Source organism: Aptenodytes forsteri, unplaced genomic scaffold (assembly GCF_000699145.1).
Source record: "Aptenodytes forsteri isolate BGI_AS27 unplaced genomic scaffold, ASM69914v1 Scaffold404, whole genome shotgun sequence".
Taxonomy (NCBI): domain Eukaryota; kingdom Metazoa; phylum Chordata; class Aves; order Sphenisciformes; family Spheniscidae; genus Aptenodytes; species Aptenodytes forsteri.
This window is the reverse complement of record NW_008795629.1, coordinates 1063137-1090689: the sequence shown is the minus strand read 5'-3', so window position 1 is coordinate 1090689 and position 27553 is coordinate 1063137. Positions and strand designations below refer to the sequence as shown.

The 27553-nt window shown below is 35.7% G+C and overlaps 1 protein-coding gene across 1 annotated transcript in view; it reads left to right on the top strand.

Annotated features, from left to right (window-relative positions):
- Window positions 1-27553, top strand: part of DLG1 (discs large MAGUK scaffold protein 1) — a 177892-nt gene that overhangs the window by 144102 nt on the left and 6237 nt on the right. The window contains exons 16-24 of the mRNA XM_009282414.1: window positions 4764-4940; window positions 5657-5726; window positions 10894-10993; window positions 14732-14773; window positions 17963-18013; window positions 20534-20635; window positions 20911-21083; window positions 24716-24825; window positions 25204-25295. Coding sequence (XP_009280689.1) covers window positions 4764-4940; window positions 5657-5726; window positions 10894-10993; window positions 14732-14773; window positions 17963-18013; window positions 20534-20635; window positions 20911-21083; window positions 24716-24825; window positions 25204-25295 — 917 coding nt within the window. The remainder of the gene's footprint in view (window positions 1-4763; window positions 4941-5656; window positions 5727-10893; window positions 10994-14731; window positions 14774-17962; window positions 18014-20533; window positions 20636-20910; window positions 21084-24715; window positions 24826-25203; window positions 25296-27553) is intronic.

Genomic DNA, 27553 nt, shown 5'->3' with positions numbered 1-27553 from the left:
TCATTCTGTACTTTTAATTGTACCAATTCAAAGCCAATTTTACTAACTGAAGCTCTTTTTTCTGTCATATTTGGTTTTGGATATGCCTTAAAGATTCCAGTTATATAATGTAATGCTGAATTGAATGGCAAATCCAACAGTAAAATGGTTATAGGCATTCAACCACAATTGTAGAAAACCTATCAAATAAAAATACTCTAAAAATAATCATCTCTGGTGATTTCTCAAAAATTATGGTAACAAAATAGCGAATAAAATCAGATACATCATTGTGTCCCTGTAACTGAAAAATGGTATCTTTATGAATAGTCTGCCTGTAAACAGCATTTTGGGGGCGTTATGTAATATTAAGGAAAAGACAATTGTGTTTGCCTGAAAATACAGTTTGCAGTAAAATGGCAGATTTTTCTTCTTAATCGTATGTATATCAATATATGATGAATAGCAATATAACAAACAGTCCTTGGAGGGCAATACAAATATAGCAATTCAGCAGCAGCCATCTCTTCATTTGCACATCTAATTCTCTCTCTCTCCTCCCCCCCCGCCCCCCCAACTAATTAAGATGTACTGATTTAATGGCCTTCTCTTATTTTCGGTTTGTATTTCTTTTGATCTTTTTTTAAGAGGAGAGAGATTCTCTCATACAATGTTTCTGCTTTTGCATCTGAACTGTATCTATACACTCTCCTCCTTCATCTGCAGATTCAAAAAGCACATGTGAAAAGGTGATACACCTTCATGGTATCAAGTTTCTATAATAATGTGTTGGCAGGGAGTAAATTTGTTCCATACTTTATCTCATCTTGTATGTCAAATCTCAGTCTGTGCAATGCGCGTAGAATTCAAAATTGAAAATTACTTTTACCTCTGTGTATTTTTCTGACCAGCATGATACATTTCAGAGTCAAACAATGGTGCTGATTCCTGCTTGAATCAGAGCAGAAAATAGTTACATCTCCAAGTGGGAGAAACTTTACAGTTTTGAAAACATTACAAAATTTTAACTAAATCCATTGAAAAATAAGATCTGGCATTAGCACCAGGCCTGAAAAGTGTACTTGCCTGCAGGAGGAGTTTAATTGGGCATCCCTATGTTATTTTGATATTTCAAACATCTAGTTTCAAAGAGCTTACCCAAAAACTTAAGGTGAAAAAGAGAACCTCCTTTATAAGCTGTCCTTCATTCATTCTGAAGTGGTAAGATTAATTTATGTTTCATGAAATAAGACATGGAGATGCTTTTGCTGCAGGAATTCCTGATTGCTTTGTTCAGCAAGAATACCCTAAAAGAAGAAATGCTTCAGTAAAACTTGATCAATAGCCTATGATATTGAAAGTAATGAGTGTGGCCAGGTAAAAATACATTCTGGAAAATTTGGCACTGTTAAGACAGCCATTAAATTTTTGGCTTTGAAGCATAAACACTCATGAAACATGCAACTTCAGTTTCTGTAGACTTGTAAGTGAAGGAACCAAGTTACCTTTTTTTAGTGCTGTTTAGTTGCCGAGTAATACAAGGTGAAATAAAAGGGAGGACTTGATGCTTTCTCTGTAAAATAATTTTTATGACTCATTTAAATTTAAATAGAACTTTAGGGTAAATATCATGGGACTCAATTCAAAGCAGTAGTTGATCAGGAATACCAAATTTCTTTTTAAGTAAGTTAGTGTTTATAACTTACACTAAATAAATGTATACATGGTATTGCTAATCTATAATAAAAGTCTCCATACAGAGAGTTAATAAAAGAGGTATTTTTTTTATATACCAGTCCGTAGATAAATGTCATCTTGGCTGTGAAATGAGTTCTCATTTGATGACTTGCCAGGTATACAGGAAAAGCCATGTTAATCAGTTGGAATTGGAAGAGATTTTTGTTAATTCTGTTTGCTTTTTGGCTCACTTATTTGATCGTTACCAGTTCCTGGTGTTCCTATAAATTTTAGCTGTGCAGTTTCATCACTACTGTGTGTCACCCTAATTCATCTTATAAAACTATAAGCTTTTAGTTTTTTCCCCAGTAAAATTATTTTTCTTGAAGTGACCTTACCAGAGGAAAGGTATTTGATGAAACTGCCTTTCATTGTGCAAAAACTATTCAGTGTAACCATTTATCTAGTTTGAAGAGCACATGTTGATAAGATGTTTTTATCCATTTGTGCTTCCATTTCACTCTTGTGTATTTTTTTTTTCTCATGCAGTCAACACGTATTAATGCTGTTAGGCCCAGCTCGCTGCTCATATAAGTTTATATTCAAACTAAAACTTAAAAGTAGTGCTGGTAGAAACATTGCTTGATGAATGCGAACAAGAATTCTCAGGAAATAAATTCCACGATGCATTTAATTAATTCAGTGAAAATGTAAATAACTTGAATCTGCATTAAAAGTACATAATGGATTATGTGCAATTTATTTTGAGATAGGAAAGGATATTTGTCCACGGTGCTTCTTGAACAAACATGTCCAGAATAAATCTGGAGGAATAACTACTAGGTGTATAATTTTCTTACCTGCAGTATTTGGACTATTTCAAAGAAAATAAGAATTCTGATTTTTTTAAAAAGAATGTGGATATCTCAACTATTACCAATATTTATTATCTTGTTTGCAGAAGCAAAATTGAACAAACATTTGTATTTGCTCTGAACAGAGATGAAAGTACAAGTTTTAAACACAAAGCAATGTTACAGAATTAAACTGAAAGATATTATTGTGGAGGTTGCACTACTGAAGGAAGGTGGTATTTCAACCTCCAAACGCTTTCAAAATTGAAAGCCTAAATTTGTAATAAAATTTTTACAAATTAAAAGTATTGCACATTTAAATACAGGGCTTTGTGTATCATGAGAGTAAATATTTTGAAGCCATTTTAAAATGTCTGCTTTGTTCTAGACATTTTAGAAAGTATTTATGAAAACCTTTATCTCATTATGAAAAGTTTTTGATACTTTTTATGGCCCCAAAAAGGCATGGTGTCTCAACCAACTCTGATTTTGCAGTAGACCTTATGCTAAAGATGAATTGATTTGACAGAAAATGTTGAATTTTTTCCCTGTAAGCAATTTGACATTGGTTATGAGCAAATACAGTTCAAACCCAAAGAAATACACTCTGTGCTTTAGAAAGGCAAAATTCACAAAGCTAAAATACATTTTAGAGCAAACAGTTATGACTTACAGGTACTTACATGGGTTAAAAAAATTCTGAGACATTAAAAATCTAGCAGAAAAAGGTACATAAGACTAGTGCTTGGGAAGAAGAAACTAACTGAATTTGGACAAGGACACCATTTTAAATCATCACAATACACTCTGTGCTTTAGAAAGGCAAAATTCACAAAGCTAAAATACATTTTAGAGCAAACAGTTATGACTTACAGGTACTTACATGGGTTAAAAAAATTCTGAGACATTAAAAATCTAGCAGAAAAAGGTACATAAGACTAGTGCTTGGGAAGAAGAAACTAACTGAATTTGGACAAGGACACCATTTTAAATCATCACATTGTAATCTATTGTTGCTATTTTCCTAAGTTTGAGATGGATTTCTTATCAAGTCTCTAAATTGAGATGGGGTATCGTTTAGAAAGTGCATCACTGGCAAACTTAGGAGCTTGCAGATGAAATAAAGTTGAGGATTTTTTGGCCTGTGTCATACAGGCATTTCTCGCTTTACATAGGTGAGGTTCATACACCTTTTTCAAATACAAAATAAGAGCCCTTTATAAGGCGTAATCTTAGGAGTATCTCTTACAGTTTGGTAAGAGGCTCCTGTCATCATTCATTTCCGCATCTTCACTATACCCTCAATTGTGCTGGGAGAAACATACTGCAAGTCTCTTCAGTTCCTCAGGGAACCAATCCCGGTATAAAATGATCCAACAGGGAGAAAAGAAATTAATTTTAACCCAGATCAGTTCCACAGTATGGTGCACCATGTGCCTTTCTAGACAATCGTGCTTTCATAAGTAAGAAGGGGAAGGAATCAGTACAAAGCAGGCATGAATGTGGGTATGGATAATAGTGGACTTGCATAAACCAACCTTGCTGGCACAAGGGAATGTTAATAAAACTGTAGCCACGCAGCTGGTGTTCAGGTCTTGCTAGTGCCTATTATTTGAAAACAAGCTTACCTTAGAAAAAAGGATGAGATTCTCTTGAAGTGGTTGGGAATTTTCCAAAAGAATGCACATAAAGTTCTTTGCCTTCGGGTACTGCAGTAGCAAGTTGTGTTCAGATCATATTTCTAAGCTTTTTTTTTTCCCCTGCCACTCTGTGAGCAGGATATCAACTTTTACTTTAAGGACAGTAATTTTTATTTACTAAAACAATTCCAATTTGTAACTTGATATAAAACAACGTACATTACAGAACTTTTGGCAGTGCTGTATGCTTCAAATGCTTGCCTTTTTTTTCCCTAGGTTGACATGTAACTTGCTCTGTGCAAAGTACTTATTGAATTGCAGGAGGCATCTTCTGTCGACCTTTTACAAAGTACTGGAGTTCTGCTCTGGACAAAGTTTGTTCTCATTCATTAAAACTTCTAAGTGTGTGTGAATACTATACGATATATTCTCAGTGTGTGTGTATGTATATGAGAGAGACAGAGAATGTATTCAGCATTCTTCTTTTAAGCAACTGTCAGAATGATGCAGTTGTTTGTGAACAACACAGGCAGCTTCATATTTTGTGCTATTCATACTCCCCTGGGGTTTTTTTCTTGCTTTTTCTATGTTTAATTTTTTCTTTTCAATGTAGAGCTCTTTTTGATTATGACAAGACTAAAGATAGCGGCCTTCCAAGTCAAGGATTGAACTTCAAATTTGGCGATATTCTCCATGTCATTAATGCTTCTGATGATGAATGGTGGCAAGCACGGCAGGTAACTCCAGATGGAGAAAGCGATGAAATTGGAGTTATCCCAAGCAAGCGCAGGTATGTCATGATATTTTATTGACTTTGAGGTGTCTGCTATTAAAAGTCTGATATGATTAATACATATATTGCATATGCTTTGCTCTTTGTTATTATTTCTGTACCACATCAGCCACTTGTTTTTGGTGGTCTTTTAAAAAAAAAAAATGATCTGTAGTGGGATTCTGACTAACTCAATGAGAAGTTTGTTAAAATCCTATTTAGCCTTACGAGTTGTGTGCTGAAGTTGATAAAGGTGGTCCAAGTCCATTTCTCTGTTCTCACTGTAAGCAATTTATGGGTTTAATAACATTACACCATTTATGTATGAAAAGGTGCAAAGTAAATTGTGTTTCTAAATTGTAAAAGGTGTTTTCTGGCATATCAGAGACTCAAATAAGAGATTAGGTGCTCTGAATCTTAATATCTGCTGTTGACTGGTAATTGAAGCTGCTCGCTTATTGTGACATGCTTTTTCTTTTTGCCCCCCGGTTTATTGAACCTATATAATTACAAAACACTCCAATACTCACTCTCACAGCTCATCACTTGAGAAGTAATACCCTACTTTTCCAATACAGTCTGCTACTAGCAGGCTGCCATTTTCTGAAGGTGTCATCACCAACAAAAATCTGTACTGCAAAAGGTACACCTATACGCTTACATTGTAACAAGTAGTAACTTGAAGTGCTGGAATTTTGCTGATATAACTTCTTTTGTGTATGTTTTTGTGGTAGAGTTGAGAAAAAAGAACGAGCCCGTTTAAAGACAGTGAAATTCAATTCCAAAACAAGAGGAGATAAAGGGGTGAGTTAATGAAGTACTAATTACACCTGGCATTGTGAATGGTAACATTTTTCAGTGGTTTATCTATGCAGACTCAGTTTCAATTTTTGGTGAAAAGATGAAATTCTGTCAAATAGAAATATTTCTGAGCACCAAAGCTAACTTTAGTAGTAAACCATTGCCAAAACACTGCAAATTGTTTGAAGAATTAGCTTATAAATATTATTATTAATACTGTAATGTAATAGGAATTGTAGATACTAATCAACTATTGAATAGTGCCATTTCTAACAGCTCTGCAAGTGCTGTTTATAAAGCCGTTTAGTCCTTTACTATGGATTGTACTCCTGGACTCCCTTTTTGGGGGGAGGGGTTTACTACCAATTTTCAGAAAAATTAGTATGATCCTTTCTTTAAAGTTTTTCAATGTATATAGAAAACAAGGAAGTAGAGCTCAACAGGGTCCCTATGATAAAATGAGGTTTTACGATGTACACGGTTACGCAGACAGCATAAAGTAACTTCTTTGTTACAATTATGGATGCAGAAGCTTTAAAGAATTTCCTGCAAGGGCATAGGCCAACAAAAACTCGAGGCTAGTGCCATTGCTGACCAGAATCAATCTCCATCTCACAGCTGTTTTTTTTCACCACCACTCTCTATTGGCGCCAATACCAATGTGGCTGTGCTCAAATCATGTAAAATAACCAATGCAGATGAAAAATAACCCAACCCAAAAGAAATCCTGGTTTTAATTTTAGTCAATCCTTTGGTGCAGTTCACTGCACGATATGCAGTCCCTGTCCCAGTACACGTGATGGGAATGAGTGGTGAGAAAGCAGGGTAGCTACTTAAGTAGTAATAGGAATTTTTGTAGCCGAAATTACAGCAATTTAATAATGGTAAAGCAGCCAAATTTTTTTGTTGTTGTTTTGAGGGTGAGGCTTTTTTGCAATGTTTTGGTCGTTCTGAAATTTGAGAAACAATTTCACAACCTTACAATTTCTACCAATAGTATATAACTAGTAATTTGTAAGACTTAGGTATATGCATTTTAGATGTAAGAGCCTTCTAAAGTAATACTATATTACCATTTTTTTAAAATCTGAAACATGCTTTAAGCTCCTGAGGAAGCTATTTCTTAAATAGCGATTTTATTTTTTTTTATAGCACTAATGCTGTAACATTAGTCAGTCATTATTGTAGATCCCAAAGATTCCTTTTAGTAATTTGTTTCAGTTACAATGTTTTCATAACTTCAAAAATCACATATATGAAGTATTAAAGCTTCAATACTTCATCCTGATAGTGTAGGATTTTAGACTTTAAAGACTCAAGTCCATACATACATCCCTCTGCTACGTGGTAAAGGTTTCAGTTCAGTTTATTAATGAAGAAAATGCCACGGTTGTTTCTATAAGTACTTGTTTAAAAGGAAATCAATATCTCTAGTTATTTTCTGATGAACAATTACAGTACTGCCTTGAGGATTCATTGGATTATTTGCAGGTTTTTTCTGTTTTGGTACATTCATATTTTGGTATTGGAATAAAATGTTATCGACTGATGTGGTAATTTTTAACTTGATCATTGAGTTCACTTTTTAGAAGTCACATAAAGAAAATGGCTTGAATACTTTAGATTATTTTAATTACATTAAGTAATTTTTCAAATGTTACCATGTTCTTTGAAAGATAATTGCATGGTTTTGTAGTTTGTCTACCAATAAACTGCAAACAGTTAACTTAATTAACGATGTATTTGAAGTAGCATTTTGACAATAGCAGAGTTAGTGCACAGTCACTGTGCACTAGCATTGCACCAAAGATATGCATGGAATACTGAGTGGAAAAGCAACTACGCTTGCCATTGATATAGAACTGCAGTTCTTTTTCTTCAGTAACATTTCATTTTGCAAACACGCTTACACTGTTACAATCTTTTGCTTCAGCTGTAAATGTTTTAACATCACGGTTTCTCCTTAAAGTATTCTTCCTGTATTTGTCATGGTGATATTTTTCCCAGTAAGCTGTCTGCACCATACATGTCCTCATGGACTGTGTGCCTTCCTGTGTCTGTATATGATCATACTCCATGGACAGGATGAAATACCAACTTTGTACAATTCTTCAAAATTTCTACATTAAAACCTTAAAGAATAACCCTAGTGATGGCAAACGTTAAAATCCATGTTCCTTTCATTTTAAGGAAAGCTAAAAAATCTGGAGCAGAAAGGGTTAATTTTTTCCTTGTTTGTTCCTTTCATATACACATTTATCTCACTTTCTGTGCTGCTTCTGTTTTAATATATTCTTGCTTATGATGCCTGTTTATGATTTGCAGTGGGCTTATGAAAAATTTAATACAATTACTGTGCATTTTCAACTAATAAGCAATTCTCTCTAGCTTTTTATAATCATGGTATCTTTTAAAAATAAACTTTTGGCTAATCCTTTATGCAAAATCAGTATAATACTACTTTTATTTTCGCTTTTTTTTTTGGCAATGGAACTGACTCTGACCATTATACATGCAGTATATAAAATTTAATATTAGTTCAGTAAGTTTTACTGTACAGAAAGTTACAGTAATTATTGTTACGAAATATTTTAAAATCTAAAATGAAGAACCCCATTATGTTTTATGAAGTACCATAAGTCAGCCACTCCTTTTATTTTACCTACAGAAATTTCAGAGTCTCACCACCTCAGTTAAACTGCACCATTTTAGCTTTGTTCCATTTATTTCCCTTATTCTTTTGCCCAAACTGAGGGACTTGTCCAAATGGAGCAACTATATAGACGTGAGACTTACACTTTTTGAAATTCATGTTACAGTATCTTTCAGTATACTCAGCCAAGATCTATTCCTCTGGGCATATTTCTTTGTTGCCCTCGTTCTGTAGAATACATTAATCTTTCTGCTTATGAGAAATCAATTGCAATGACTTGTTGACTTCAGATACAGAAGGTCAGGAGGACCATAACCTAAAACCTTGACCATGCCAACTGTGGTTCCTGCAAGCATATGATGGCTTGAAACCAGTTCTTTTGTCCATATGTCAGGTTGATAATTTACCAATTCTTACAGTGGAATGACAGTTTTAGTTGAACACAGATGCCAGTCAATTAAAGGTTTTATGGATTTCCTACTTAACACACTATTGCTATTTCCAGAGCTCAATGTCACTGATTCTGCTCCCATGGTACCATGTTACTCTTTTACACCTGGTAATTTAAAGTAAACTTTTTTTAAACAATGGTAATGGAAATATCACTGGATGTTTCAGTATCTGATATTGCCAAGCAAGTCTGTATTAAAACAGATGGCCAGAAGGGTTGTTAATACTGTAGCAGGATGCAGCTTGTGTGTTGCACTATAGCCATTCTCTTTGGGAAGGCCAATGCTAGTTTTGTAATTGTACCAAAGAAGGTGGCCCACTGTTTGAAAAAACTTTGTCGTATTTGACACCCAGTTGTTACTATATTTCATTCCACACTTAATACTGGTAGAAAAGGTAATATATCTTTGTGCAACTGTATTGCATATAATAGAGGAAAATGAGCTTATGCTGGCTGAAGACAGACAGACAATTACTTGAAAGTTAACATGCTCCGAATTTTAGAAATAGCTGTTAATAAAGTCTTTAATGTATGAATTGAAAATATTTTTGTTTTTTTAAAAAGTAGCTTTTAAAAAATGGGTCTGTGGAACTTTTATTACTTCCTGCTGCACATGGGCTCTGCTTGGCTTAGAAATAAACAGTCCCCCTGCAGCACAGGGTCTCAAAACTAAGTTGGGCATTTTCTTACTTTTGCCATCCTTCCTGTAATAGATTTTCTGCAAACCAAATGACAGAAACATGGCAAATTTCATGTCTTGGCAAAACTGGGCAGATGATTCACTTATGCCTAAAGATGAAAAGAAATAAAAAGATGGAGCTGGCTTCAAGTTAGCTCTATTAGTTCTAGTTCTGGGCATAATTGCAATAAAAATGGTGCTGATTTATTTATACATTGAGTTTCTTTATTGACTTAGAACAGTAAATTAAAGGTGCTGTAGTCACATCATGTCTTCAGCAGAAGACGTGGCAGGTATTACTAAATCCTGTGTTAATTACACCTGTAGACATACCTATATACAAATGAAAGTACATTGATGCTCTTCATCACTTAGACAAGGAGCACAACAGTAGTTTATATGCAAATGGGTGGATATATGTCTATATAGGTAACTAGAAATTTTCGTAGTAACTGAGATGCAGAAATTCTTCAGCAACACAAGCAGTTAATGTCAAAAGTTGCTGAACATGATCCTTGGACATACAGGGTTTTTCACATGGTAATTCTCTATAAATGCACCCTTGAAAAAATAATTGCCACAGTAATCAAATGAAATGAGTTTGTATCTTTTGAAAGTTAATCTTGGTATTGGGATGCAGATTTACATAGAGTCGAAGTAATTTCTTTCAGTGAACTTGCAATGAATTGCAATTGTGAAAGATTGAAACAAATATAGTTTGTTTTGGGTTTGTTTTTTTTATTGTTTGGATGTTTTAGCTAGACACATTTCTTTTTTCCCTTTTTCCTATTTCACTGTTACTTAGTCGTATTGTAAGAGCATTTGGTACAATGCCAGCTTTTAACTTCCATTTTTTTTTTTTACTGTATGATATGTTATTTAGCAGTTGTCACCAAAGTATTTACAGTTTTGCCTTTGCAAATGGGTAACACTGGCAAATACTTCCGATGTGCTGTTATGATGTCAGCTGTTTGCAAAAGCATGTGTAAAGCCTCAGTGGTTTTTAAAAATACTGTAACCCCTGTATTAGACAATATCAGTGATTTAATTGACTTTGAGTTCATTATGGTTTGGCCATCTTATAGCAGCCTAGTTTTTCCCATCTTTTTGTACTCCCAGCAGGCCTAAGTTTGTGAAATACAGGTCAGGCCATATAGGATGAACCAGCCTGCCAGTTCTCTCAGTAGTAATCATGTGAAATACAGAGGGTGTGAGCAAAGCCGTGATCCCGATCTCTATTTTTAATGAGATGAGAAGATAATGTTAAACTGGAATATGCACTGCATAATGTGGTTTTAGGAGTCAGCTTCCACAAAGCTGCTGGTCTGGGCCTTTGTTCACACAGACATTAGACATCCTTTGTTTTGCCCCTCCTTCTCTTCTTCAGCAGTCATTCAATGACAAGCGTAAAAAGAACCTCTTTTCCCGAAAATTTCCCTTCTACAAGAACAAGGACCAGAGTGAGCAGGAAACCAGTGATATTGACCGTAAGTATGTGGCATTCGATGGAGAGCGAAGCACACGTAGAAGGGCCTGCTAGATTGCAGTAGGGTGTTACCATGGAGACAGTTTCATGAGCTGCAACAGGCTAACGAGCTTGAGGTGCCAAAGACGAACCAATCTACAAAATCAATAAAACCATTTGTTTGCTGTTAAAGTAAAATTTAACCCAAGAGTATCCCAGTTTGGAATAAACTGGGTAATACTTTTGAGTAACTGTGTACATAACTGGAGGAGATAACAGCCTTCCAGTGCTGTCAGTGATGGTTCCTCATTTCTGACTTGGAGGAGAGCGCACAGCAATGAAGAAAGTATAACGAAGCTTACCAGCTTCTCGAATCAGTCCCTTCAGACTGGTTACTTCAAAGTCATTCCGTTCTAATTTGGTTTTCCTAATGAAGAGAGGTTACTTTGATTTTCATCGTTGTTGCCGGTACTAAAAAAAAAAAGTGTCTTCTCAGCAAACTTATCTTTAATTCAGACCAGGTCTGCTACAAACTGCGTTCTCTGCTGTTTGCATCATTGATTACACTTCATGTGCCAGTCAGGTCAAATCCTATAGACTTACCTTCCCCTGTGATGTTCTGGGAACTGTCTCCTGTCGTAGCGCCAATTTTATATATTACTGACAATTATTTTCTTTGTGATTGTCTTTTTATTGCTTGCCCTCTGGGGACTACTCTGCAGGAGGTCCCTGACGACATGGGATCAAAAGGCCTGAGTAAGTGATCAAAATACTCCCAAGTTATTTTAACCTCCATCTGAAAAACTACTACTTTTTTTTTTTTTAACAGATCTCTCAGACTGGTGTTCTACTGGCATAAGGAGGTTGACTCTAAAAAATGTTTCATAAGCTTTTTCTAGTTTGTAATGTTCTGGGGGTTTTTTGCTTTCAGGAACGTGTTACTTTAAGTTCATGTGACTATTACGTTAGATTTTTTTGTTGTTGTTCAGAAGCTTACCAGTGCTTATTTGTTTGTCCTTAATAGTACTGTGTGTTTAAATTGGTGATTATTTTTTTATATCACTTTTTATCTTGTCTTTGTGTTTTTATTTATTTAAAAATTCAAGAGGCCTGAGTAAGTGATCAAAATACTCCCAAGTTATTTTAACCTCCATCTGAAAAATTACTACTTTTTTTTTTTTAACAGATCTCTCAGACTGGTGTTCTACTGGCATAAGGAGGTTGACTCTAAAAAATGTTTCATAAGCTTTTTCTAGTTTGTAATGTTCTGGGGGTTTTTTGCTTTCAGGAATGTGTTACTTTAAGTTCATGTGACTATTACGTTAGATTTTTTTGTTGTTGTTCAGAAGCTTACCAGTGCTTATTTGTTTGTCCTTAATAGTACTGTGTGTTTAAATTGGTGATTATTTTTTTATATCACTTTTTATCTTGTCTTTGTGTTTTTATTTATTTAAAAATAACCTATGGCTTTTTACAGTAATAGTACAACCATTGCCGTAACACTTTAGTTACAGTTTTAAATCCTCTCTCTAGGTGACTGATGTTTACAGCTACTTAAAACAAAAAACCTTTGCTTAACAAATGCTGTGAGAGTTTTTCTTTCTGACTTATTTGAACTCTTACGATGCTTTTAGACCAGGTAGAGGGGTGGCTAATAGAGGAGACACATAAGCATTAGTTGCATTTCCTGCAGAAATGTTAACTACTTGAATACAGTAAGATTCAAAAGTTGCTGAGTACTCTTAACAGATCTGTTTGTGTACACAGACACCACCACTGTACTAAAATGACAAATAAAAAAAAGACCTTGCTTTCATCACAGATATTGAACACATACATTGTTATGCGTTTATGGAATAGTAAAATTAGTCACTAAAAATAAGTGACTAAAGGTCATGAAAGATAGCATTTCTTCCCAGCACATAACTGTTATTCACAGTGTTCCTGAAATTGCATGTAAGAAGCAGTGTACTTCTCTACTTGGCCTCAATTGTGAAATAAAAGTTCTAGTAGCTATAACATTAATTTTCCATTTCTGAAATGGCTAGTTTCAAGGAAATTCTTGGTCTAGAGCAGAAGACCTTAGCAACCTTTATGGCCTTATGGTTCAGAGCAGATCATCACAAGCAGCCTTTATGGCCTTATGATCATACCTAGTTTAAACTATGTAATATGGTCCAGAAATGTCACTAGGTGATTCTGTTATAAAAACAAACGGCTTCTAGCCTGTTTTTCAGCACAGTCATACTTTCTGAAACTGCCTTACCACGATTAGCGCAAGCTGTGTTACTTGGGCTCTGCAAGACTGCTGTTCTTGCTGGCACTTCAGGCTTTCCATCTTCACCAATTGTGCCCGTTATCAGACTACATCACAACACTTGTATTCTCAATTGACAATGTCTCCCTTTCATGTTCTACCACGAGGCTTTTAAACATCATTATTTGCCTCTTCCATGCCAATGTGGACGTTCTTTTTCCAAGACAAGAAAATGAAATGGAAGTAGATACAAATTGCTGGTACCCGCAAACATTTGGAAATACTTGTCTGTTTTTCCTGCACAGAAATGAAGTGAGGGAGTTCAGTCTAGCCAGAGATTTGTGGTTTAAACATACTGGTTCACTTTATCCAAAAACATTTGAAAAGGTTAATTAGTTTACATATGATGACTTTTTTTAATGTTTATTAAACGCTAGAAGCATACATGCTTTGTAACTGTATTCTTACTACAGAGTCCCCTTGCTTCCTTCTCTTCAATATTGTAGGGGAGGAACCGCACTGAATTTAATGTATTATAAAGGCTCCTCATGACAACAATATGTATTATTATATGCACAGTTAGGTACATAATTTCAAATTTAATTGCACTTAATATGTGTAGGTCAAATACAAGCTTCTTTATGCAGTCTTAACCTGTGAATATTAGTATTTTTTATTACAAAGAGACCCACTCATTGGGTGGCATAAAAATTGATTCTTTACAATAAAGTTCAGCAATATCAAAGTTCATATTTGTTCACCAGATTTGTAGAATTTTCAGGTAACAATAGATTGATACCTGAAGTTCTTCAGTCGTGTTCATTTTTATCATAAACGTATTCAACACAGTTACATAGCTTAAAAAAGTATAAGCACCTTGTAGCTACTGATCTATTTGATTAATATGCAAAAGGCGTGAAATTAATATAGATAGTCAAGAATAAAAGTCAGGAGCCTTTGAAACTAAAGCATTTACGGGGGGGGGGGGGGGGGGCTCTTAATTCTGCATTGCGCTTCAAGTAAACTATTTAATATACCACAGGAAAGTGTCTATTATTGAACGTGCTACACTATATTTCCTGCAATATAGTCCAGTATTTTCTGCTACAACACTCTTAATATAATCAATAAATTGCCTGCATAAAAGTTGAAATGCATAATCCCATAGTTTTTGCACAACAAAATTCATCTTGAAGTGAAAACCTAAAAATTGCAGGGTTACATGTGAACTATGAATTAGTGTACTTTTCGTAATCTTATTTTGATATGATCTTTAATGTTTTTCCTTTTATTAACATCCATTCCTTTCATATGAAATTAGGCTTGATCCTGAGAGCTATGAGAAGTACCTTAAAACTTTTATATGCAGTATGTATTGATTTCAGCATTTTGATATCAGTATTGTCTTTCATCTGGATTATTTTGTGTCAATTTGCTTTCTTTTGGACTCATGCCATTAGTGTATGTTCCTTATTTTTTTTTTCCATTGTGTTGCAATTTCAGAGCATGTAACCTCTAATGCCAGCGATAGTGAAAGTAGTTACCGTAAGTGTTTTTAAGTTCTTTGTTTATTTAAAACCTTTGTTTAGTAGCTCTTTCTTTGATTTTGTTTGTCTGTCTGTTCTGGGTATTTACATGTTAAATAGAACTTCCCAGTCACCTTCAGGTGAAATCTATATTCATGTGCTTGGTGGGGTACTGCAAATTCTGCTGTGTCTCTGTTTTTTAAAAACTGACTAGAGAGAATCATTGCAAACCTCCTTTATGAATATTTTTATTGTTATCTATGATAATTTTCTTAGTTCAGCTTAATTTGAATCAATTTGTTTCTTTTTTTTTTTTTTTTAATTATGCAAGCTAGCTAGACCTGTTAAAACCTAAATGTAAATTTAATGCTGACAAATACAATTATATGTAGTTGAGCTTAATACTGGAAGTGTAACTAAACAGGGTAATCTGTTAAATAGTGCAATAACTATCTACATTTTTCACAACTGATACTCAGATTTAATATGTATATACTTCTAATGAAAGAAAAGATAAGCAAACATGTATTTACCCATGCTTTCAGCTTTCATTTATCTATTTTGTCTAGTGTGGGTGGTTATATGCATTGTGTTCGAAGCATACAACACACGTTCAGTGGTGGAGTCAGTTATGATAAATTAGCATAATAGGCACACATACACGTTCTCTCTTTCTGAAGACAGTATCTTTTAAATACTAGACTGAGTTAGCTTTTTCACTAGCCCAAGCTACAGTACTATTTACTATTACCCAAGCTACAGTAGTACTACATGTTCACAGTGGGTAATATGCTGCACGATGCTGCTCTACAATGCTTTAAAATGTCTTAAACCAGAGCCAGAACTTCAATCCCGCTGGTCATTTCCAGTGAACAACTCCTCAGTAAGGTCGCACAGTCTAGACCTGGAACCCAGGGTAGAGCAGAGCAGGAAGGTGAAAAAGTTGAGGACTTGAAGAGGAATACAAAAAGAAGGAACAGTAAAAGTCACGCAGTGTGACACTGAGTGGCTCACTGGTCAGCTCCTAGTTGCCTGCTAACTGTATAACAGGCACTTCAGAAACAGATGTTATTTATGAGGAAGGTGGTTCATTAACAGATACATTTGTTTGGAAGCTGTAGATCTTCTCAGAGGTGATGATCCACATTTTTTCTTCCGGATGATTACACTCAAGAATTTATACATGTATATAAAATCCCCAGCGCTTACAGTACTAATAGTGTCATAGACTGAAAAGAAACCAACTGGGGGAGGCATTCATGTTCCCTGAGAATAACACAAAATTGAGTATGTATGGAGGTTGCCTTTGCCTATGTGACAAACTTACAAACTTTAACCATTTTTAATGGCACGCCATTAAAACTATCTAACCATGACTGTTTCTCCATAAATTTGCTGCTTCCCTCTTTACCCCCCCGGCTCCAAGGTTTTTCTTGGAGCTTGCTTTATGTATGTTTAAAGCTCATTATTAGTACTACTAGTTAGTTTTTTACTGTGTTATTACTTGAGAAGCCCTGATTTTATTACAAATGTCATGGATTTGCTTATCTGAATGTGTAATTCCAAGCACTTTTTAATAAAATGATTTTTTTAATTTCTTCTTACTGCTGTCTAATATGAAAGTTATCTTGATTACAGATGAGTACGGTTGTTCAAAAGGTTCATTCTATTAATATTCCTTTTTCCAAAGTATTGAAAAGCAGTGACAATATATACTTTTTGCCCTCAATCAGGGGATGCTTTTTACTTGTTATTATCTCTTCAGTAGTTTGCTTAACTGATTTTTGACTTTATAGCAATGTGACTTCTCCAAAGATGTATCTAATTACATGATTTGGATCTTTCATAGATGAGTCAATAGCTGGTGATTCCCTATTCCTCTCCCTAGCCTAAAAGGGGTTCTGAAAGTATATACTGTCCTTCTAAAATCCATTTGCATGAGTAACTTTTTGAGATATTAAAATGTACAGGTTGCATGTTTTCATGTCTGTCTTAATGTATTCCTCACTTGCAATAACTTAAAAAATTAAAATGTTCATTCATGTATTGCTGTAGTACAGTTTGAATGCAAATTTATTGCAAATAAAAGAAATATTTCTCTTAATGAAATTGTAAATTTTAGATTGAAAAGATCAATGGTGTTTGCTATGAAATAAAGAATAGATATATAGAAGCAATATATTAATTTATAAAAGCCTTTATCTGCCATCTGCTTCTATACAACTGTGGTATAGCATTGGTATGTTCCTTTGCCTGTTATAAGTATGGCTTATGAACTACAAAGAATGTTCCAAAATTACACAAGTGAGTTATTGAAGGGCTGTATTTTATTCAAAGTTCATAGTAATGTCACATAATTTGAGCTTGTATCTTCAGAATTATAAATTCTTTGCTGTCATGGAGTTAATTTTTAGTGATTCCATTGCAAGAAATCTTATTTGGAGATATCTTGTTAGACTAGAAATAATCTTTTAGAAAGATGGCAACTGAGGTATATTTCAGATGCTTTCACTAACATTTAAAAAGCCTGCAGCTGTCAAAGGTCAAAATTCAGTTATTTTAGTTTCATTCACTGCTGATGTGCTTTCTGGAGCTGAGAACAATACAAAGCATTCTTTGTTTTCAAGTTCATCTTTAAAAATGCATTAATAAAATAATAGTTATTTAGTATACACAATCACATTTTTTTTTGTAGAATTAGAGTGATTGAAGGTGTTTATATAAATGCCACTTCATGATAAAGTTAATGGAAGATATGTACACCTTGACATACATGATTGTCAACCCTGTATAAATGTAGAAAAATGTTACTGTAAATGCTGGCTTCAAAGTATGGAGAATGTTCATCACGAAGGTGGCATTGCCTCTAGCAGTGAATGATACCGTGCATGCATTTCATTCAGGGAAACGTGTATAAGAGCATTTCAATAATGCTTTAAAATTCTTCTTGTGCTTGATGTCAGTTTGACATGCTAACATAAACCAGGAAATTATTTATACTGTATGTGTCTTACGCTTTAAAATTTTGTGTTTGGCTTATCTTTGTGATTTTTATAATTCATCGTTCTTGAAAAATGTCCTTCATCAGTATCATTGTAATGCATATTACTGAGGAATGTCTGTATCATTATAGTTCATTGAATGACTCAATTTAAATATGTTTGTTTAGAAAAAAATACATAGATACGTCTTTGCGTTTACATTTCAGGTGGCCAAGAGGAATATGTCTTGTCGTATGAACCAGTCAATCAACAGGAAGGTTTGTAGATCTCACTCAGTATAAAATAAATATCATCTGAATTACCAGAATGATTCATGTGCCCTTATGTACTGAGCACCATGATAAACTTCTTCACTGTTTTGAACTTGTTACCATTATTCAAATGAATAAAGCATAAAGGCATAAATTATTAAATGCAATTGCTGAATTATTTAGTGCACGGTCCAAAGGTGTGCTACTTAAAATAACTTATTATGTGTGGTTTACATTGCATAAGGAAAACATGGTATGTATAACAGTTTCATCAGTATGAACCTCAAATTAGTTTTCTTCTGTTTCATATTGCTTTTGCATTCTAACTGTTGCAGTTCCTTTTCTCTGTCACAGCAAAGTGTGTCAATAGATCATTTGTCTATTTTAGTAGGCTTTAATTGAAATGTCTCTAAAACATGGCAGTCCCCATTTCTGTATGGACTTCTTATATGGCTAATTTGGTTAGCAATTGCCAAGTGATTTTTTTTTTTTTTTCCCCCAGAAAAAAAAATTTTTTGAATGAAATGGAAATCGATAGGACAAAATGTTTTCTCACCCTTGCATTTAAAATGAAATGCTTGTCGGTGATTTCCAGTGGGATGCTATAATTTCGTTTTCACCTTGCTCCTGATCTTGCTTCACTGTGTATAATAGATACAGAATTTCTAGTGTTCCCATTCACCACCACAGGTGCTAACGGTTGATTTACGTTATCTGATACATAGCTCATATATTTGTAAATTAATCTGTAAAAGGGATGTCCTTTGGGAATACTTGATGTCTATTACCTATCAAATAAGATGGCAGTCGAAGTAAGTATACATCATGTATTTACATGAATTTTGAGTGTCAAGATTTCATTTTTGGTTTCACGCAGTGAGTGGCATGGCCCGGTTGCTTTTAATAGCGTTGTGGAACACGCGTGCCTGAATAGACCTTCCACTCCAACTTGTTAATCGTCACATATGGGCTCCATTTCATCAGTAAGCTTCCAAAAGTAGTAAAAATAGTTATACAAGACTAACACAAACTACCTTATTTGTATCATCTAATTGGTAATTTTGGTAGGCTCCAAATAAAATCATGGATGAGAAATGCATGAGTTGAGACCATGCTAGAAATGGGGAAATGGTAGGCCCTCTTCGACGTGCTAAGTAAACTATGCTTAAGCTGGGGAACTGGAGGTTGGTTACCCTCAGATGAGCAGCCGCTGGGTCTGTGTATGTGTGCATACCAGAGGGTCTCACAAAACGAGAAACATCTTTTTAGCTGGCATTAGCTTCCCAGATTCTGATAGCTTAACGGTTTAGTGAGAACGATAGTAATACCAAGTGAATTAACATTAAGGCTGAAGAGAAAAGCTGTGAATGAGACTTTGCGCAAGCCGATGGTTTAGTAACCACCATATTGTAAAACTAAAGATTTTTAGAGAGCCAAGTGCTTTGGCATTTAAATACATGACTGTAATTCCCTTTATGAATCTAACATAGCATATGGGGAAGGCCATAAAAGAACCAGCACTTCGTTCCTTTGCTTAGGTGCAGTAATACATTCCCTGTACACATTATCTGCATTTGTCCACTAATTCATTTCCACAGTGATTTTTTTTTTTTAAAGAAGCCCAGAGGAATAAAGAACTGTAATGACCAAAATAGATTTAAAGGTGCTTGGAATTGAGACACTAGTGGGCCACCCTTAGTCTTTAAACAAAGATGTTTATTGTTAAATTAATAGGTTGACAGTTACTGGATCCCAGACATTCCTTTTATGAATATCTTGATAACCCTGAAAGGAAATAGTTCTGAGAGTCAAATTAAAATATATTTTATAGGTCAGACTTTATTTAATTTGGACTTATTTGTGCATGAAAGACAGACTGAACCTAAAACTAAAATATATACAGCTGAAATTATATGCTAATGCCAAGATACTTAGACATTGTCTTCATGGTTCTTGCAGTATAATCGGATATTTTCTGCTTGAGCTTAATTTTCAACCAAAAGCCCTTTATAACTTTGTAAAAAATTAAGCTGCTTTTAAAAGATGCTGTACTTCATTTTATAAGGGTGTTAATAGTTACAGAAGCTATATATAGTTGAGTCTTTTCATATATGAGTATTTAAGTTGTGATCTTAGAGGAAAAGAAGCAGCTTCTCCCAACACAGAACTGGAATTTCACGAACTCTGCTACTGCTTAGGTAGCTCTTTGAAGTGAAAAGATTTTCAAACTTTCATTTGAAGGAAGGATGTTACTTTGTGAAAAGACTTCTTTTTTTCCCCAAAGACTTCATAATTTAAGACATCTTCGATCCCCCAGGATGGTGATTTGAAAGTGAAGATCTAACATCTTACTGTGACTACGGTATTAATTGATATACGTTCTTCAACATGTTTTTCTTCTCTTTAGGAGTACATATTCTTTTAGGTATTGAAACCATTACCATGTGATAAAGCTTACTTTGCTGAACTGTAAAAGAAAGCAATCATACTGAAATGTAACTGATGTTATTCCTTTATGTTTAATAGTCAGTTACACTCGACCTGTGATTGTTTTGGGACCCATGAAAGACAGAATAAATGATGATCTGATCTCAGAATTTCCAGACAAATTTGGCTCATGTGTTCCACGTAAGTCTCAGTAAATACTAAAGCAATTCTAAATGATTTTTTGTGTTAATTTTCTTAATAGACATCCTCTGTATGTTGAGTTAAAAAAAAGTTGTATGTATGTTGAGTTAAAAAAAAATATACTGTCTAAACTTTTATAGAGCTATCTTAGTTGTCAGTCATCTCTTTGCTTGTGACAATTTTGCAGTATAAATGGGAGACTGTTTTTGGATATTGTAGGGAAAAAAGTCACTGTTTTTTGTTTTGCTTTAAAAATTACTGGTTTATATTTAAAGATACTACTAGACCAAAACGAGATTATGAGGTGGATGGACGTGATTACCATTTTGTCACTTCTCGAGAGCAAATGGAGAAGGATATTCAGGATCACAAATTCATTGAAGCTGGCCAGTACAATAATCATCTTTATGGAACAAGTGTCCAATCAGTGCGAGAAGTAGCAGAAAAGGTAAATCAGTGCCAGTTACTTTCATTTACTGAGGTGATTATCTGTCTGTGCTGACAGGGAAAAAAAGAGAAGAATGGCAAGAAGCCATTAGGAACCCTCTGACTTTTAAAAGGAATTTGTACAAAACTAGAAACAAAGTGCATTGTCACAAATGCATTTAGGGAAATAATGAAGCTTTGGAATAACGAAAGCATCATGATTAAATTACAGGAAAAAAGCAACCATAGTTTGTGCCCTCATATAAAGAAAATAGAGAAGAAATAATTGGAATTACAGACTAATTAGTCTAGCTCATGTACATAGATCATTAACTAATTAAGAATAGCGGTGGTGGAGTCAATTAATATGATGATCCATTTGATATAGACCTGTGCAGAAGAAAACTTGTAAAATTGTTATTCTTTGTGCCCTTCATGGATTTATCTGACAAAGGGAAAGGAGTGAATGTAATAAACTCAATTTTAGAAAGACGTTCTACATAACTACCACTACATTTTGAAGACTGACTTTACTGTTTTTATCTTGAACAGATGTTAATTAACTATTTCTTGCAAAATCTAAATATTTCTAAATTCAAAGTGAAGTTTACTTGAGCTCTCAGAAAAAGAGTGGAAAGAAAGGAGCATATTTCTTAGAGTGAGATGCTTGTTTTAAAGAAAATTTTTTGGTGAAAATTTTTTGCAAATGTTCCACATTAGGTTGATGAGTGTCATTCTACTGCTTACAAATATGGTGCATTTACAGTAGACAATGTTATCTGATCCGTATGAGAGAAGAAACAGCTATTTTCTAGGTGGGAACTCACAAGCGTGAGCACTTTCAGTCTGGACATGCAGAGGGTAAGTGTGGTTAACCCCTGAGACATGGGAGTGTAGTTAGTCCTCTGGAAAACAGTGTAGACCATTCTGGCCAAATGGCTGAGTGTTGTTATTTCTGGCCAGTGTAATTTACTGGAATCAAAAACAGGGCGAACACGGTGAGATTCTGTGGTTCAGGCGATGAAGTTTTCTTCTGCTGTCTTTCTCACCCTATGGAATAGAACCTGGCCTCGTGGTATATAGCAAGAAAAGTAAAGAAAATAAAATTAACTACAAAATTGTTAAAGTAAATGAACTGTACGTTGTATGGGAGGCTGAATGAAGTTGTGAAACTATTGTATGTGATTAAATGATGAAACTATTTATTGAACAGCTTGAACTTTATAAACCTGTCGGCAGTTGCTTCACCTGGTAGCACAGATACAGTCTTTCAGTTCCATCCTAGACCTGAAATCGGCTGTGTTCTTTTGCCCATCTAGTGGGATTAGTAAGGTGCAAAATGATTGTGAATCTTTTATGAACTGACATAAAGAACAAAGTACTACCAGATGTCTCCATGTTATTAAATTTCTTGCACAGGCACCGTGGGACTTTGGGTATATGCAGCAATTTCTCAGTTCCAGCTAACGTTATTTTTCAGTGAAACAATAGCCTGTCCTTCAGAACTTGACTTCAAAATCGTGACAGGGCTGCAAAGTGGTCAATCTGGGGCTACTCCCTCCTTGTAGTCCTCTCCATCTCGCTTAAGAGATGAGTCTCTTCAGTGGGTCTTATTACTGGGATACAAAAGACTATTTCCAAGTTTTCTGCGATGAATTTAGGGGCAGACACAACAGAAAGTGACTGCTACTACCCCAAAAGTGCAGAAATAGTATTCTTGCAATAGCTTTAAATTGTGTTCATTTGCCCATGCTTCCAGCTGATCCCTATCTCTCTCATTTCCTTACCTATAATGGACACAGCTAAAGATGCTTTTTGATGTCATTGTTCAGTTATTGTAAAAGGCACTGAGTGCTGTGCTGAGTTTCTCAATCAGATGCAGTGCAAGTAAGGAACTAAAAAATATGTAAAATATTGTTTAAATGCACTGTGCAAAGAGCAAAATAGCTTCCCTGGATGAAAACATGATGATTCTATCATAAAGTACTTGCGTTTCTTTTCCTTGTCTTCCAAATCTTCACATGAAAGGAATTTTCATATCCTCTTTGGAATCGCTAGCAGCTTGCAAATCTCTGTGTCTGAGGCCACTGTTAACACATGTTCATTATCGATTTGGGATAAACTGTCACAGTTGTATTCCATAAGGTCCAGTGCAGCTACTGTGCTGGCAATCTAGTCCTCCACCCTTTGCCCAATATCCTTTGGCACCTGGCAAAAGTTGTAGGGCCATATACAGCAAATACGAAGTGTCAAATCCCAAAAAGGAACATGGACCGGGTAATGCTCTTAATTCTCAAATCCCAGAGCATGTGCCACATTTAAAGAGAAACTATTTGAAAGATGTAGACAGGTCAGCACACGTAGCAAAATGCTCTGCTAGAACATAGAAACACCTTTCTTAAATTATACCACTCAGCATCCAGATCCATGGACTGGATCTGGGAAACAGCTATTATCAGTTGAAAGCAAGCAGATATGTATTGTTCGTGTGGGAAGAACACTTCTATCCTCTTTAAGAACTCCTGAAATAAAATTCTGTGGTTTTGTTGTGCAAGAGATCAAATGTAAACGATCCTAGTGATCTCTTCTGCCAGGAAGCGGAAACGAGTCTGTCATTTCAGATTGCAGTCACTTCCTTGCTCTTCAACATGCCCTCCGGGAATGATCTCCCAGGAGTTCAGGAAGTGTGTTGTATGATATGAGTAACCTTTGGTTTTATGGTTTGTATCCTGGCTCACAGAATTCTGCCATTCACATTGGACTCCTGCTAAAGAAAAAGCTTTTCTTACTTTGGTCGCCCGACAGTGGTTTTCTGTTCCTCTCTGCCCATCCCTTTCTAAAATGGTGGTATGCCATATTAGTCATACGCTACTCAGAAAGGAAAGAAAGAAAAATGGGTGAGGTGGAAATAAGCGTATCGGAGATGAGAGGAGCTGAGGAACAGGAAAAGCCTTTGAGATGAGATATCCCAAAGAGTTGGAAAATTGGAAAATTGCTTATAGTGAGAGAACAGAGGTGGGGAGACAAGCAGCCCTACCACATTGTCTTCCAACTGTCCAAGGAAGAGTTAAGTTTTATTCATTTCTCAAGAGATAAAAAGTAATCGGCCCAAATAAATTGCATTCACCATCTCAAACTTGGTATTCTATTGTGTGGTACCTGCGGGGAGGAGAGTGCTTGTATTCAGTTCTATCTAACGATTCTGATGGCAGGGAAATATGCCACCATCAGGGGTGGTTACTCCCTGAGGTATGCCAGTTAAGTCATCTGGCTCCTCTCTAAACTGCATCTGTGACATGGCCACCTCCCTAAAGGATCCTCAAATTATTGAATTTAAAAAAAAATATATATATATAAAATTTTGGTGGTGTGGTTGAAGTACAGCTGTTCCACTGGATGATTCTGCATTGTTGATTGGGCTGCAACCTCTGGTGGAGAAAGGAAGGAAGAAGGGTCAGGAACATCTCAAATGATGTATGATCCCAACGGAGGACCATTGTGGGACCTTGTGGTGAAATCATAATATCATCGATGTGAATGCTCTAATTTTGTTGGCTTCAGTGGAGACGTGTTTTCTTTTCTACATTATTAGCTATGCATACCTGTGACTTAAACTTTGCTTAGTGCCATTTTCCCTTCTCTCTCACTTTTTAGGGTAAACATTGCATTCTTGATGTTTCTGGTAATGCGATCAAAAGGTTGCAGATTGCCCAGCTGTACCCGATCTCCATTTTTATTAAACCCAAAACAGTGGAAAATATCATGTGAGTAAAAGTAAAGTACCTCAGGCTAAATTGTTTGAGACTGTCATTGTATTTGAAAAGCCAACTGCAGATTATGTGAAGACAATTGTAATATTTGTGTTTTAAGCAATATTTAATTTCCTGAGTTGAATTTCTAGGGGCTTTTAGACGGGGTTTCTAATCCAAATTAAAGTGCTTGAGAACGAATGTCATTGTGCTAAATTCCATGCAACATAGTGTCAGAACAGCTCATTCCCACTACAGTCTTTGCTTAGGTGTGTCATTTAGGAGACTGCCTCTTATTAGGGTTAATACTCAGGCAGCAGTTTAAAGCCTTATTTCAAAAGACTCCCAAGTATTTGATAGTAGTTTTTAAATGTGTAATGTTTTCGATTTCAGGGAAATGAATAAACGCTTAACGGAAGAGCAAGCCAGGAAGACATTTGAGAGAGCCATGAAACTGGAGCAAGAATTTACTGAACACTTCACAGGTGTGTTTTGCTTGGGACTGTTCTCTTGCCAGAGTTGAAATTTTATTGCTTGCTGTAAAATAGTAATTGCCTCACCGCTGAGATAAGGCTGAACTCTGTTTTCCAGCTAATCTGATTGTTTTGAGGCATGGAGCCATTTTAGTACCTCTACACTGATTTCAATTTGATCAATTAATTCAATATCTACAAAAACTTACTGGGAGCTTAATTTAGGTTTTAAAAACTGTGAGACTTTCTGCCATTCTCCTAGGTATTGTAATGCAGAAGTTTGGTTTGTTGATATATTGTACACTTAAAGCTTTTTATTTGCAGAGCTGAGATTGCCCAGCAAAGCTCCCTGTAGAAAATGATTCAATTTTTTTTTTTTAAATCAGGAAGTAAAGAATGATAGTAACTAATTAAGCCTCTGGAAATTGGGCACTACAGCATTATGGTACTTAGCAAATCAAATTTGTGTATGCCATGGACCTAACTGTAACAGCAAGGGATGGGCTGCAAGCACTCAAACTGTGCTAATTGCTTGCATTGTGGCTTGCAGTAGGAGGAGATTGATCAAGTCGGGATTTTCAGGAGGGCAGAAATGAGCCTTCTCTATTCCTGTCCTAGATAGACACTTGCTCCTTTCCTTCCTGTTACGTTCTCTTTTGCAGTGTTTCGGTGTTTGCTGCCCCATTCACGTCCTTTCTGTGACATGACTCCTTTGCCCAATTCCTTCTTCCACATCTTACGTGGGCAGAGCTGTGAATGCAACGGTCTGCTCCACCGGGGCAGAGACACAGGGAAGGGGTGGTGGCTTCACATGGGAGGAAGATAGAGGAACCAGTAGACTCCCTGCCCCAGTCTTCCCACTGCCTTGTTCTCTACATTGTGTGCTACCCACACAATGAACAACTTGAGTCCATCCCTTTTTGTCTGCCTCCCTCCCTCTCTGCTGCCTCTCAGCTGTCAGTTTATCCCAATACTGCATCTAGCTCTCCCACTTTTCCCCACAGCTCTCTGTCTGCACCCAGAAAGTTATGGGACTCTCAACATATGTTGCAAATTCTTCTTACCAAATGACTTGCAAATGTATCAGGTTTGTTGTTCAGGAAAGGAATGAGTTCATTTTAATAGATATTAATTAAATATTTATTTAGTAGCTGGTATTCTCCCAGGTTGTCTCAGGGCATTATATAGGACACTTTTTCAGGAAATTAAGGGACATAATTCAAGATGTTTCAAAAATCTATGGGCCTTTTTAAGAGCTCTAGTGCTCAGGGCCATGTTTCTTCTCAGAAGTATAAGGCTTGTTGACAAAGGAAGATAGCAATGGTCAGACTTCTGTCCTTGATAATCCAGTTCATGCCAGAAATCCTTTTCCGAATCTGTTTGAGATACTTGAAGACATTACAAATCCCACTTACTGCTTACAGTTTGGAGGCTGCCACCTCTATGAGTCAGGTGGTAAAACAGAATGTGTGAGCATTCCCTAATCTGTTAAAAAATACCACATCGTGTGGGGTAACTGAAGTCAACTTCATCAGCAGGTTAAGTTTAAAGAGACTTAAACTTTGCACCAAAGCACATGAAGAGCACATCCATATTCTGTCTTGAGGGTATTGACCTTTGGAAGATGTGTGGTTAAACATAGCTGGAGAGAAGGAGGATGCTGAAGCTTATGGCTATTTGCATTGCAAAGACATTTCTGAATCTTTCTAATGCACTATTATGCTATGAACATTATACTTGAGCTATAATAATTGAACAGCCTCCTCCTCCCACAGGCACTATGACAATGGGCTGCAGATGGGGAGAAAGTTTTTTAAGGGATGGGAATGATGAGTAGCAATAAAAAGGAAGTAATTTGCATGAAAGCAAAGCTTGGAAGCAGCGGTAATATATTAATGCACAAAAGAGTGAGTCTGACCTACCTCCAAAATTATAGAATCATAGAATAGTTTGGGTTGGAAGGGACCTCTAAAGGTCATCTAGTCCAACCCCCCTGCCGTGGGCAGGGACATCTTCAACTAGATCAGGTTGCTCAGAGCCCCGTCCAACCTGACCTGGAATGTTTCCAGGGATGGGGCATCCACCACCTCTCCGGGCAACCTGTGCCAGTGTTTCACCACCCTCAGCGTAAAAAATTTCTTCCTTATGTCTAGTCTGAATCTACCCCCCTTTAGTTTAAAGCCATTCCCCCTTGTCCTGTCGCAACAGGCCTCGCTAAAAAGTCTGCCACCATCTTTTTTATAAGCCCCCTTTAAGTACTGACAGGCTGC